Genomic DNA, 13,968 nt, shown 5'->3' with positions numbered 1-13,968 from the left:
AATATTCACAAACACATTTTAGGGCTAAGTACGACCTTCATCTGATTTTATGAAAAATTCTCCAATAAAACAACATTTTAGAAGAACGACATCGAAGAGAAAAATATTCTCCATCAAATTTCACTGTAAGTCACCAAAGAAGAGAACTCTCTATTTTCATTATATATCAAGAACATATATCCACCAATGTTGCGAAAAAAAACTCGCAATTTTTTGCTGTTTTTTTTGATGGATTTTATCCGTCCTCTTTCGAGTTGATACATAAAACTTACAAAAATCATCATTTTATACAGAAAGTATCAAATAGAGTAATATTCTACAGCAAATTTTACTATAAGTCTCCAAAGAAAAGAAATCTATATTTTCCTTATATATCAAGAAAATCATTGAATCAATTTTGCGAAAAAACGAAGGATTTTTTTTATGAATTTTTCTCTTGTCTTTTTTCGACTTAGCCAAGAGCTTTCTATTAAAAAAGGCCACCTCAAATCACAACTAGAAATTAAAAAAAAAAAATAAAAATTTGGAAAAATGGAGATCTTCACTCCACCAACAAGACTCCTTTGGTGACTCGCTTGAGGGTTATGTTATGTTACACAAAAATAATCCTCTAATTGATATCGGTAATATTGCCAAAGAAACTATTTAATGAAATTGCCAATGGTCTTCTCAGTAGTTTTGTATGGAAGAGGGATTTTTAGGATTTTCCATGGAATGGAATTTTTTAAGGGTTAGAAAAAAGGTTTGGAAGCTCTTCTAAAAGATATTCGAAGAGGGAAGAACTCTGTAAAAGACCCTCTGCTTAAGATGGCCGTCATCTGTGGAAGAAGTCTTTTCAAAAGGTTTTCTATGCAAAAATTCTTTTTCAAAAAATTTCCTATTGTAGAAGACATTTGAAAGGGCTTTCCATAGATGCAGATCTCATTTGAAGGCCTTTGATGGGAAATTACTTCTCAAAACTTTTTCTATGGAAAAACGCTTTTCAAGATGTCTTCTATGAAGGGCAAGTATCCAAAATATGTCCCATATAGAAAATCTTTAAAAAAGTCTTCTATGGGAAAAGGCTGTTTTCGGATGCTGTCGGTCCAGGTGGAGATCAGACGTGTGTGCACTACTCGAATTGTGATCGGCTCGCGGTAATCGGTTCGCCTTCGGGTTGGGTAATCGGTTTGATGTCGTCTCGGCAGTTGTCGTGTGAGTAGTTCGGCTCTGCGCTACTCGGATTGTGGTCGGCTCGAGGTAATTGGGTGGCCTTCGGTTCTGGGCAATCTGGTGGCTGTTTGTTTCGACTGTCGATGGGTGTGTGACTATACTTTGTGTTATTCGGGTTTTCTGTGGGAAAAGATCGGTTAGTGGGAGCTGGCTAAGAACAGTGAACTGGCTGTGAACTTGAGCTGCTTAAGAGCTGGGAGCTTATTAAAAAACTGGGAGCGGGCAAAGCGTTGGGAGCTTGCGAAGTGCTGGGAGCGTGATAAGCACTGGGATAGCTGGCTCAAATCGTGGCTAACTAGAAACGAGACTGCGGACGAGTCACACGTCTGTGCGTATTTTGTCGGCTATTGATCGACGACCTAGGTGAAAGTTCGTCTCCTTCTAGACCTTTCAAAGGTCTTCCATTATAGAGGAATTGGAAGGTCTCTTCATTATAGAAGTTCATTAAAAGGACTTTTTGTAGATTGGAATCATTTTCAATTTTAAGAAGCCATTGCAATTGTGGTTTGTTTATAGAAAACTTTCAGAATGCCTTCTTTATATATAAGACCTTCAAACTATCTTTTGAATAAAAACCTTGAAAGATAGTCCCATTACAGAAGATTGGACAACGTCTTCTTTTATTGAAGACCCTGAAAGGATATTCTGTGAGATTAAAAACTGCAACTAAGTCAAATGCTATAGTTTTTCCATTTCTTTTTGTAAAGAAAATGTCGGAATTTTAGAATAAGTTTAGATTTATTCGAGTTGGTCACCTTTGGCACGAATTATGGCCTTTATACGGTCAATGAACGGCCATCACATGCTGCCCGAACGTTGCTCTGCGGTATTTTGGCCCATTCCCTGCGAAGCGCTTGCTTGAGGTGATCGACACTTTGGTATTTTTAGTGCCAACTTTGCTTTCCAATATACTTCAGTCACAATAGTCCAACGGATTGTTATCCGGAGATTTTGGTGGCATTGTGTGCTGGAAATGAAGCGAGGAACCTCATTTTGTAACCATTGGGTGGCGCGTGCTGAATGCGATGTTGCTGAGTCTGTTGGAATGTCCAAGGTCTGCGTGCCCATGGCATTAATACACCCTTCAGAATATTTTCGGCATTTATTCTGACGCCACGGTTGATTAATACGAGCGGAGAGCGATCATCGGGCGTTATGGCGGCCGGCACCATCACCATGGCCGGCGCTTGAGTTCTGGTGACCAACAAATGGAATGTTTTCTCATCGGAGAAAACCAAATTCGGCAGTTCACCACATTCGGCCAAGCGAAGCAACTCTTTAGCTCTTTTGAGTCTACTTTCTTTCCGTTGCGGTATAAGTTCTTGCACTTTTTGAAATTTTCATGGCGTTACCCCGAGCTCATTTTACAATATTTGCCGAATGGAATATTGCGATATGTTCAGCTCACGAGCCATTTTTCGGCCATTGCGACGCGGGTTTCGATCAAGTCGTTTCATTACTTTTCAAACCATTTCTGCTGATGTTGATGTTTTCTTCCATCCACCTCCTTGATGTTGGGCTACGCTACCAGTGTCACGGTATCGAGCGATGGTACGAGACACATGTAGTAGAAGTAAAAATTTTTTAATTGAATTTTAAATTAAAAACAGAGGCATTTTCGAGCAGTATCTGATGTCCTGTACTAAATAACATTTTTCTGGATTGCATGTGAAGAACTTAAAACTCCAAATCGGATGAAACATATATATGGGAGCTATAGCTATATCTGAACTAATATTCACCAAATTTGATTTTACTTGCTTCTAGACTGAATTCGGTGGGATATTCCAAAATTCAGATCATTTGGACTTATATTGGCCATTTGGTGCACAACTAACCCGAAATCGGTTGAAGATATATGGGAGCTATATCTAAATGTGTTCCGATTATCACCAATTTCAATAGGGTTCGTCCTTGGGCCAAACAAATATTGTTTGCAAAATTTAATCTCAATCGGATAATAAGTGCGACTTACATGCATAAATCGACTCAGAAAGTGATTCTATGAAGATCCTCAAAAGTAACCATGGGTCTATCGCGCTTCCTTCCCCCTGTTACAAACAAATGCCCAAAGACATAATACCCTTACCGCTATGTGGTGTAGGGTATAATTATGTGCTTGCGATTAAATGGTACCAGCATTTCTGCAGCTGTTGTTGCCTCCCCATGAAAATAATAATTTTAATTTGTTTACTGATACCATTTAATGCTGTTACAGATTATCCGAATAATCTAAGATAAAATTAGAATCACATTTTTATTTCAAAATTGCACAACAGATATAAAACGGAATGTGGAATTTTATTGAATTGTATTATTTCGTATTCCGCCGAGAGAAATACTACACCTTTTGAAAAATGCTGTGGATTTGGATTTTGGGTTCAGTTTCCCTGGCGGCTGGACATCGTTTCGATTTTATACGGGACAGTGAGGATATTGCTGAAGATTGTCCAAATATGCCGGACACTAAGGGAATTTTTGACATAGTCGATTTAACGGGACTTACAATTGAATTCAATGAGGGCTATGTTAGCTGTAGCGGTGAGGCTAAAATGATGTGGGAGGATGTGGAGCCCACAGATCGGATTGCTGTAAGTTGGGATTAATTTTTTCTTAATTGTATATATATATATATATATATAAATATATATGTATATATATATATATATATATATATATATATATATATATATATATATATATATATATATATATATATATATATATATATATATACATATATTATATATATATATATATATATATATATATATATATATATATATATATATATATATATATATATATATATATTTATTCTCTCTCTCTCTCTCTCCCTCACTTTTTGTGTTTTGTTCAGGGCTATGGCGAACTCTTCAAATTCCAACGTGGCACTTGGCAGCCAACAACCTTCTTCGTGCGAGTTTTTAATTTCTGTGAGCGTCAATTTGATAACAACTCAATATGGTATGACATATGGACTCGTCACATCCGCGAGGAGCACCGAAAATGCATAAATCATTATGGAGTAATAAAATGTGCTAAATTTTATTTTTTTAATAATAATTTAAAATATTTATTTTGCATTTACAGCATGTTTACCATTACCAGCCATTCGATGTGGAAACTGTCAACGATTTTCCCACCAACATGGAGGGCCGTCACAAAATCGTCATCCACCTGGATGCCTATGATAAACAGAATGTTAAGCGTCGTAATGCTGCTGTTTGTTTTCAAATTTCTGGTGAATTTATTAAAGTGAAATGAAACAGAGTAAAAAAATAGGAATATGACAGAGAAAATAAATGAATAACACAAAGCAACAGAAAAAAAATAAATACAGGAGAAACTCAGCAGATTATGGAATTAAAGCGTGGTGTAGGAGGGGGTGAAGTATGGCAAGTTTCCCATCTCCTACATTTTTTTATTATAAATTTTCGAAATAAGATTCCTTGGAATTCTGTCTTTTTTTGATAAATATGTCTTCGGCATATATTACTGATAGCAATTTGAGGATTATTTTGGTCTACCATTTTAACCCTTAAACGAGTCTCAAAAGGGGTCATGTTGGTGGAGTGCCAGGTAGCCCATTCTCCCAAGTTTTTTTTTTTGGAAAATTTCGAATTGAGGTTCCTTAAAATCCCTGATCGCAATACAAGGATTATTTTACTGGAAAAAATTAAACCTCAAGCGACTCACCAAAGGAGTCTTTTGGTCCTTTTTTTAAAGCTAAGAACTCCCTTAAAATGGGATTGTAGCAAACCAAAATATTTTACAAAATTATTTGCCATAGATTTTCACTATAGGTCGCAGAACAAATCAAAACTTTAAATCTTATCAGAACCCCAAGAATTCATAAATGCTAAAAACACATCTTGGGGTTAATGTTGTATTTCATGTGAGTTTATGTAAAATTCTCCAATAAAGCAACATTTTAGAAGGATAACGTCAAAGACGAAAATATTCTTCATCAAATTTCACTATAAGTTACGAAAGAGAAGATGTCCTTATTCCCTTTTTATATCAAGAAAATATTTCTTTTAATGTTATAAAAAACGCAAAAAATACTTCTAATTTTTTGAGGGATTTTTCTTTGCTCTTTTTTCGATTCGAGGCATGAAAGTGACACTAAACTTCATTTTAGACAAAAAATATCAGAGGGAAAACTATTCTGCACCAAATTTTACGAAAAGTCACCAAAGAAATGAGGTCCATATTTTTATTGTATATCAAGGAAATATTTGTATCTATCAATATTTCGGAAAAAAAGATGTGTTTATTTGATAGATTTTTCTTTGGTATATTTTTGTGTTGATGCATGAAAGTGACATAAAACTTCATTTTATACAGAAAGTATTAAAGGGGAATATATTCAACAGTAAATTTCACTATGAGTCACCAAATAAAAGAAATCTCTATTTTCATTCTATATTATATTTTATTATTTTTTTAATATTTTTTTATTTTTAGATGGAATTTGCTTTGGCTGTTTTTTGAGTTGATGAAAGTAGCTTTTAATTTTATTTTAGACAGAAACTATCAAAGGAGAAAATATTCTATACCAATTTTTACTATGAGCCATCAAAGATAATAAACCTCTTTTTTTGTTATATATCAAGAAAATATTTGAACCAATGTTGAAAAAAAAAAAAAAAAAACGAGAAAATACTTTCAATTTTTTTGATGGACTTTTTTCGGCCTTTTTTGAGTTGATGCATGAAAGTGACATAAAACTTTATGTTAGAAAAAAACTTTTAAAGGGGAATATATTCTACAGTAAATTTCACTATGGGTCATCAAAGAAAAGAAATCTCTATTTTAATTATATATTAAGAAAATACCTGTAACAATGTTGGAAAAAAATCGACAAAATATTTCTTTTTTTTATGGAATTAGCTTTGGCTGTTTTTTGAGTTGATGTATGAAAATAGCATTAGACTTTATTTTAGACAGAAGCTATCGAAGGAGAAAATATTCTATATCAAATTATATTGTGAGCTCCCAAAGAAAAGAAATATCTATTTTCATTATATATCCAAAATATATTTGAATCAATGTTGCAAAAAAAAAAAAACGAGAAAATATTTTCAAATTTTTGATGGACTTCTTTCGGCCTGTTTTAAGTTGATGCATGAAAGTGACATAAAACTTTATTTTAGACAAAAACTTTTAAAGGGGAATATATTTAACAGTAAATTTCACTATGAGTCACCAAATAAATGAAATCCCTATTTTAATTATATATCAAGAAAATACCTGTAACAATGTTGAAAAGAAAAATCGACAAAATATTTTGTATTTTTTGATGGAATTTGCTTTGACTGTTGAGTTGATGCATGAAAGTAGCATTAAACTTTATTTTAGACAGATGCTATCAAAGGAGAAATAGTCAATACCAAATTTTACTATGAGCCACCAAAGAAAAGAAATCTCTGTTTTCATTATATATCAAGAAAATATTTGAATCAATGTTGCGAAGAAAACGAGAAAATATTTTATATTTTTTGATGGATTTTTTGGGTCTTTTTTTGAGTTGATGCATGAAAGTGATATAAAACTTCATTTCTGAGAAATAGTACTAATGGCGGAAATATTCTTCATCAAATTTCACTAGAGGTTACTAAAAATATGAACTCTCTATTTTAATTATATATCGAATTTTAAAGGAAATTAAAATAATATTATTTATGGAATTTGTTTTGACTATTTTCTGCGAGTTGATGCATGAAAGTAGCATTAAACTCTATTTTAGACAGAAAGTATTAGTGGGGAAAATATTCTATACAAAATTTTACTATAAGTCACAAAAGAAAAGAAAGATCTATGTTTGATATTTCACAAAAAAATATTTTAATAAATATTGCGAAAAAAGCCAGAAAATATTTCATATTTTTTTGATGGATTCTTCATTTCAGACAAAAAATTTTAAAGGGGAATATATTCTACAGTAAATTTTACTATGAGTCACCACAGAGAAAGAAGTCTCTCTTTTTATTATATATCAAGAAAATATTTGAATCAACGTTGCGAAGACATGAGAAAATATTTTCAATTTTTTGGTGGATTTTTCCGGCCTTTTTAGTTGATGAATGAAAGTTATATAAAAAATAATTTTAGATGAATAGTATCAAAGGGAAAAACATTCTTAATCAAATTTCACTATAAGTCACCAAAGAAAAGAAATGTCAATATTTAATATATATCAAGAAAATATTTGAACCAATATTGTAAAAAAAAAAAACAAAAATATTTTCTATTTTTTGATGGATTTTTCTTTGACCTTCTTTTGAAGCTGATGCATAAAATTGACACTTAAACTTAATTTTAGGCAGAAAGTTTTAAAGGATAAAATGTTCTGCACCGAATTTCACTACATGTCTCCAAAGAAAATAAATCTCTAGTTCCATTATATATCAAGAAAATATTTGTATCAAATTTGTGAGGAAAACGCAAAAAATATTTCCTAGTTTTTGATGGATTTTTGTTCGACCCTTTTTTTGAATTGACGCATGAAAGTAACATAAAATTTCATTTCAGACAAAAAGTTCGAAAAGAAGAAATATTCTCCATCAAATTTTACTATAAGTCACCGAAGAAAAGAAATGTCTATTTTCATTATATATCAAGAATATATTTGTATTGATATTGTCAAAAAGCCGAAAATATCTACTATTTTGTCAATGGATTTTTTGGCAGTTTCCGAGTTGATGCATGAAATTAATACAAAACTTCGTTTCAGATGGAGAATATCAAAGAGAAAAATGTTCTCCATCATATATAACTATAGGTCACCAACGATAAGAAATCTCTAGTTTCACTATATGTCAAGAAAATATTTGTATCAAATTTGCAAGGAAAACGCAAAAAATATTTTTTAGTTTTTGAAGGATTTTGATTCGATCTTTTTTTGAGTTGACGCATAAAAGTAGCATAAAATCTCATTTTAGACGAAAAATTTGAAAGGAGGAAATATTCTTCATCAAATTTCACTATAAGTCACCAAAGAAAAGATCTTGCTATTTTCATTACATATCAAGATAATATATACATCAATGTTGCGAAAAAATACTTGAAAATATTCCATATTTTTATAGGAATTTGTTTGGGCCTTTTTTCGAGTTGATGCATGGAAATGGCAAAAATCTTCATTTTACATAGAAAGTATTAAAGAGGGAAATATTCTACACAAAATTTCACTATAAGTCATGAAAGGAAGCAACTTTCTATCTTCATTATTTATCAGGAAAATATTTGTATCAATGTTGAAAAAAAAAATAAAAAAAAATTATTTTTGGATGATTTTTTGTTGCGCTTTTTTTTAAGTTTTGCATGAAAGTAACATAAAACTTTGTTTTAGACAGAAAGTATCAAACAGTAAAATATTCTACACTAAATTTCACTATAAGTCGCCAACGGAAAGAACACTCTATTTTCATTATATATCAAAAAATGTATCCATCAATGTTAAGAAAAAAATCGCAAAAATACTTCAAATCGCCTTAAAAAAATGCGAATTTTTTTTTTTTATTTAAAAAATACATATTTCTTAAATATTGTTTTAAAAATATTTGAAAAGAAATCCGCGATTGTAAACATTGTTTTAAAAAGTATTTTAATTTATACTCCAACATTGTAATTATTATTCCTGTCCGATGACGATCTGACATACAAAGTTGTGAAATACAAAATTGCAAATTATACAAAGTTGCAAATTATAGGGTAGCGCATAAGTCTGCCACTATAAATACATAATACCAGCAAACCGATCAAATATTTCAAAAAACTTTGAAACTTTGCGGAAAACGACGGAATTTCAACAAAGGAAAATGTTATTTCCAAAACCAACTGGGTGGATATTCTTCACACTTTCCTGGCAGATGTTACAAGGAGCCGACTATGAATTTACACCAGACGATGATCAAATATTTACCGCCTGTCCTGATAAGCCCGGCACCAATGGAATCCTAGATATTGTTGATATATCCGAAATAATTTTGGAATATAATGACGGTGTTGTTCGCGTTGAGGGTAATATGACCTTTATATGGAAAGATGTAAAACCTACCGATCGCATGGAGGTTAGTTTTCTTTTTTCCTAGGATTACAAATAAATTTAATTTATTTTCTTTCCAATTTGCTATTTTCTTCTCCAGGTAATTGGAGAGATGTTGAAATTTCAACGCGGATCCTGGCAGCCAACCATTCTCACAATGCGTCTCAGAGACTTTTGTCGTGTCCAATATGATCCACTTGCTCCGTGGTATGCCGTGTGGAGTGTTAATGTTCCCGAAAATGAGCGAAAATGTATAAACAATGTTGGGGTAGGTTGAGAAATTTGGTTGGTCTTGTTGTTGTTTTTTTTTCTAATTTTTTTTGGTTTTTTCCCTTCCCAGCACACTATTCATTATCGTCCCTATAATGTGAATACTACTGTAAAATATTTTATAAACTTGGAGGGACGCCATAAAATCGTGGTCAACATCTATGCCTATGACGAAAATGGTAGGAAACGTCCGAAATCGTATTGTTTCGAAGTGATTGGGGTATTTGCAAAAGTTAGATAACAAAGAAGAATAGGTTAAGTTTCAAATTTTAAACAATTAAATAAATAAATAAATAAATAACTCTAAATTGTATCTAAACGTCAGGAAATGCTAAAAACACACTTTAGGCTTAATTTCGTACTTCATGTGAGTTTTTGTAAAGTTCTCCTTAAAAACAACACTTTAGACGGCTGACGTCAAAGACGAAAATATTCTTCATCAAATTTCACTACAAATTACTAAGGACAAGGTATCCTTATTCCCTTTATATATCAAGAAAATATTTCTTTGAATGTTTTAAAAAAACGCAAAAAAATATTTCCCTATTTTTGAGGGATGTTTCTTTGCTCTTTTTTCAACTCGAGGCATGAAAGTGACATAAAACTTCATTTTAGACAAAAATATCTGAGGGAAAAATATTCTGCACCAAATTTCACAAGAAGACACCAAAGACATGACGTCCCCATTTTCATTGCATATCAAGGAAATATTTGTATCAATATTGCCGAAAAAATATGTGTTGTTTTTTTTGAGATTTTTCTTTGGTCTATTTTTGAGTTGATGCATGAAAGTGGCATAAAACTTAATTTTAGACAAAAAGCATTCAAGGGGATTATAATCTACAGTAAATTTCACTATGAGTCACCAAATAAAAGAAATATCTATTTTCGTTATATATCAAGAAAATACCTGTAACAATGTTGAAAATAAAAATCGACAAAATATTTCGTTTTTTTATGTATTTTTCTTTGGTCTATTTTTGAGTTGATGCATGAAAGTGACATAAAACTTGATTTTATACAGAAAGTATTAAAGGGGAATATATTCTGCAGTAAATTTCACTATGAGTCACCAATTAAAAGAAATCTCTATTTTATTATATATTAAGAAAATACCTGTAATAATTAAAAAAAATAATAATCGACGAAATATTTCGATTTTTTTTGTTGAATTAGCTTTGGCTGTTTTTTGAGCTGATGCATGAAAGTACCATTAAATTTTATTTTAGACAGAAACTATCAAAGGAGAAAATATTCTATACCAATTTTTACTATGAGCCACCAAAGATAATAAACCTCGTTTTTTGTTATATATCAAGAAAATATTTGAATCAATGTTGCGAAAAAACGAGAAAAATATTTTCTATATTTTGATGAATTTATTCGGCCTTTTTTGAGTTGATGTATGAAAGTGATATAAAACTTTATTTCTAAGAAATAGTGTTAATGGCGGAAATATTCTTCATCAAATTTCACTATAAGTCACCAAAGATATGAATTGTCTATTTTTATTATATATCGAATTTGAAAGGATATAAAAAAATATTTCGTATTTTTAGATGGAATTTGCTTTGGCTGTTTTTTGAGTTGATGCATGAAAGTACCATTAAATTTTATTTTAGAAAAAAACTATCAAAGGAGAAAATATTCTATACCAAATTTTACTGTGAGTCACCAAAGAAAATAAATATCTTTTATTGTTAAATACTAAGAAAATATTCGAAACAATGTTGCGAAAGAACCAGAAAATATTTTTTATTTTTCGATGGATTTTTCGGCTTTTTTTTGCTGATGCATGTAAGTGATATAAAACTTTATATCTGAGAGATAGTATTAAAGGCGGAAATATTCTTCATCGAATTTCACTATAAGTCACCAAGGATATGAATTCTCTATTTTCATTACATATGAAGAAAATACCTGTAACAATGTTGAAAAGAAAAATCGACAAAATATTTCGTTTTTTGATGGAATTAGCTTTGGCTGTTTTTTTTTTTTTTTGAGTTGATGCATGAAAGTGACATAAAACATTATTTTAAATAAAAAGCATTAAAGGCGAATATATTCTACAGAAAATTTGACTATGAGTCACCAAAGAAAAGAAACCTATATTTTCATTATATAGTAAGAAAATACCTGTAAGAATGTTGAGAAAAAAAATCGACAAAATATTTAATTTTTTTCTTTTTATGGAATTAGTTTTGGTTGATTTCTTGAGTTGATGCATGAAAGTAGCATTAGACTTTATTTTAGACAGAAACTTTTAAAGGAGAAAATATTCTATATCAAATTCTACTATGAGTCGCCAAAGAAAAGAAATAACTATTTTCGTTATATATCAAGGAAATATTCGAATCAATGTTGCGAAAAAACGAGAAAAATATTTTCTATATTTTGATGAATTTATTCGACCTTTTTTGAGTTGATGTATGAAAGTGATATAAAACTTTATTTCTAAGAAATAGTGTTAATGGCGGAAATATTCTTCATCAAATTTCACTATAAGTCACCAAAGATATGAATTGTCTATTTTTATTATATATCGAATTTGAAAGGATATAAAAAAATGTTTCGTATTTTTAGATGGAATTTGCTTTGGCTGTTTTTTGAGTTGATGCATGAATGTACCATTAAATTTTATTTTAGAAAAAAACTATCAAAGGAGGAAATATTCTATACCAAATTTTACTGTGAGTCACCAAAGAAAATAAATATCTTTTATTGTTAAATACTAAGAAAATATTCGAAACAATGTTGCGAATGAACCAGAAAATATTTTTTATTTTTCGATGGATTTTTCGGCTTTTTTTTGCTGATGCATGTAAGTGATATAAAACTTTATATCTGAGAGATAGTATTAAAGGCGGAAATATTCTTCATCGAATTTCACTATAAGTCACCAAGGATATGAATTCTCTATTTTCATTACATATGAAGAAAATACCTGTAACAATGTTGAAAAGAAAAATCGACAAAATATTTCGTTTTTTGATGGAATTAGCTTTGGCTGTTTTTTTTTTTTTTTTTTGAGTTGATGCATGAAAGTGACATAAAACATTATTTTAAATAAAAAGCATTAAAGGCGAATATATTCTACAGAAAATTTGACTATGAGTCACCAAAGAAAAGAAACCTATATTTTCATTATATAGTAAGAAAATACCTGTAAGAATGTTGAGAAAAAAAATCGACAAAATATTTAATTTTTTTTTTTATGGAATTAGTTTTGGTTGATTTCTTGAGTTGATGCATAAAAGTAGCATTAGACTTTATTTTAGACAGAAACTTTTAAAGGAGAAAATATTCTATATCAAATTCTACTATGAGTCGCCAAAGAAAAGAAATAACTATTTTCATTATATATCAAGGAAATATTCGAATCAATGTTGCGAAAAAACGAGAAAAATATTTTCTATATTTTGATGAATTTATTCGGCCTTTTTTGAGTTGATGCATGAAAGTGATATAAAACTTTATTTCTGAGAGATAGTATTAAAGACGAAAATATTCTCTATCGAATTTCACTGTAAGTCACCAAAGATAGGAATTCTCTATTTTCATTACATGTCGAATTTGGAAGGAAATTTATAAAAATATTTTTTTATTTTTAGATGGAATTTGCTTTGGCTTTTTCTGAGTTGATGCATGAAAGTAGCATTAAATTTTAGACAGAAATTTTTAGACAGAAGCTTTCAAAGTAGAAAATATTCTATACCACATTTTACTATGAGCCACCAAAGAAAATAAATCTCTTGTTTTTGTTATATATCAAAAAAATATTTCAATGAATTTTGCAAAAAAAGCGAGAAAATATTTTAAATTTTTTGATGGATTTTTTCGGTATTTTTTGAGTTGATGCATGAATGTGATATAAACCTTCATTTTAGATGAAAAGTATCAAAGGGAAAAACATTGTTCATGTAATTTCACTATAAGTCACCAAAGAAAAGAAATGTCAATATTTAATATATATCAAGAAAATATTTGAACCAATATTGTAAAAAAAAAAAACAAAAATATTTTCTATTTTTTGATGGATTTTTCTTTGACCTTCTTTTGAAGCTGATGCATAAAATTGACACTTAAACTTAATTTTAGGCAGAAAGTTTTAAAGGATAAAATGCTCTACACCGAATTTCACTGCATGTCTCCAAAGAACATAAATCTCTAGTTCCATTATATATCAAGAAAATATTTGTATCAAATTTGTGAGGAAAACGCAAAATATATTTCCTAGTTTTTGATGGATTTTTGTTCGACCCTTTTTTTGAGTTGACGCATGAAAGTAAGATAAAATTTCATTTTAAACAAAAAGTTCGAAAAGAAGAAATATTCTCCATCAAATTTTACTATAAGTCACCGAAGAAAAGAAATGTCTATTTTCATATATATATCAAGAATATATTTGTATTGATATTGTCAAAAAACCGAAA

At 30.2% G+C, this 13,968-nt stretch overlaps 2 protein-coding genes across 2 annotated transcripts; both read left to right on the top strand.

Annotated features, from left to right (window-relative positions):
- Positions 1–3,389: 3,389 nt before the first annotated feature.
- On the top strand, positions 3,390–4,550 carry LOC109613956 (uncharacterized). The gene is made up of 3 exons (XM_059127632.1): positions 3,390–3,803; positions 4,073–4,240; positions 4,306–4,550. Exons 1-3 carry the CDS (start codon positions 3,570–3,572, stop codon positions 4,477–4,479), a joined length of 576 nt encoding a protein of 191 aa, XP_058983615.1. The 5' UTR covers positions 3,390–3,569; the 3' UTR covers positions 4,480–4,550.
- A 4,368-nt stretch (positions 4,551–8,918) lies between these two features.
- On the top strand, positions 8,919–9,783 carry LOC101896845 (uncharacterized). Its single transcript, XM_005190182.4, has 3 exons — positions 8,919–9,290; positions 9,366–9,533; positions 9,606–9,783. Exons 1-3 carry the CDS (start codon positions 9,039–9,041, stop codon positions 9,774–9,776), a joined length of 591 nt encoding a protein of 196 aa, XP_005190239.3. The 5' UTR covers positions 8,919–9,038; the 3' UTR covers positions 9,777–9,783.
- The last annotated feature ends 4,185 nt before the right edge of the window (positions 9,784–13,968 follow it).

Source organism: Musca domestica, unplaced genomic scaffold (genome assembly GCF_030504385.1).
Source record: "Musca domestica strain aabys unplaced genomic scaffold, Musca_domestica.polishedcontigs.V.1.1 46, whole genome shotgun sequence".
Lineage (NCBI taxonomy): Eukaryota > Metazoa > Arthropoda > Insecta > Diptera > Muscidae > Musca > Musca domestica.
Note: the sequence above shows the minus strand (reverse complement) of the source record. Positions and strands in the feature narration are given on the sequence as shown.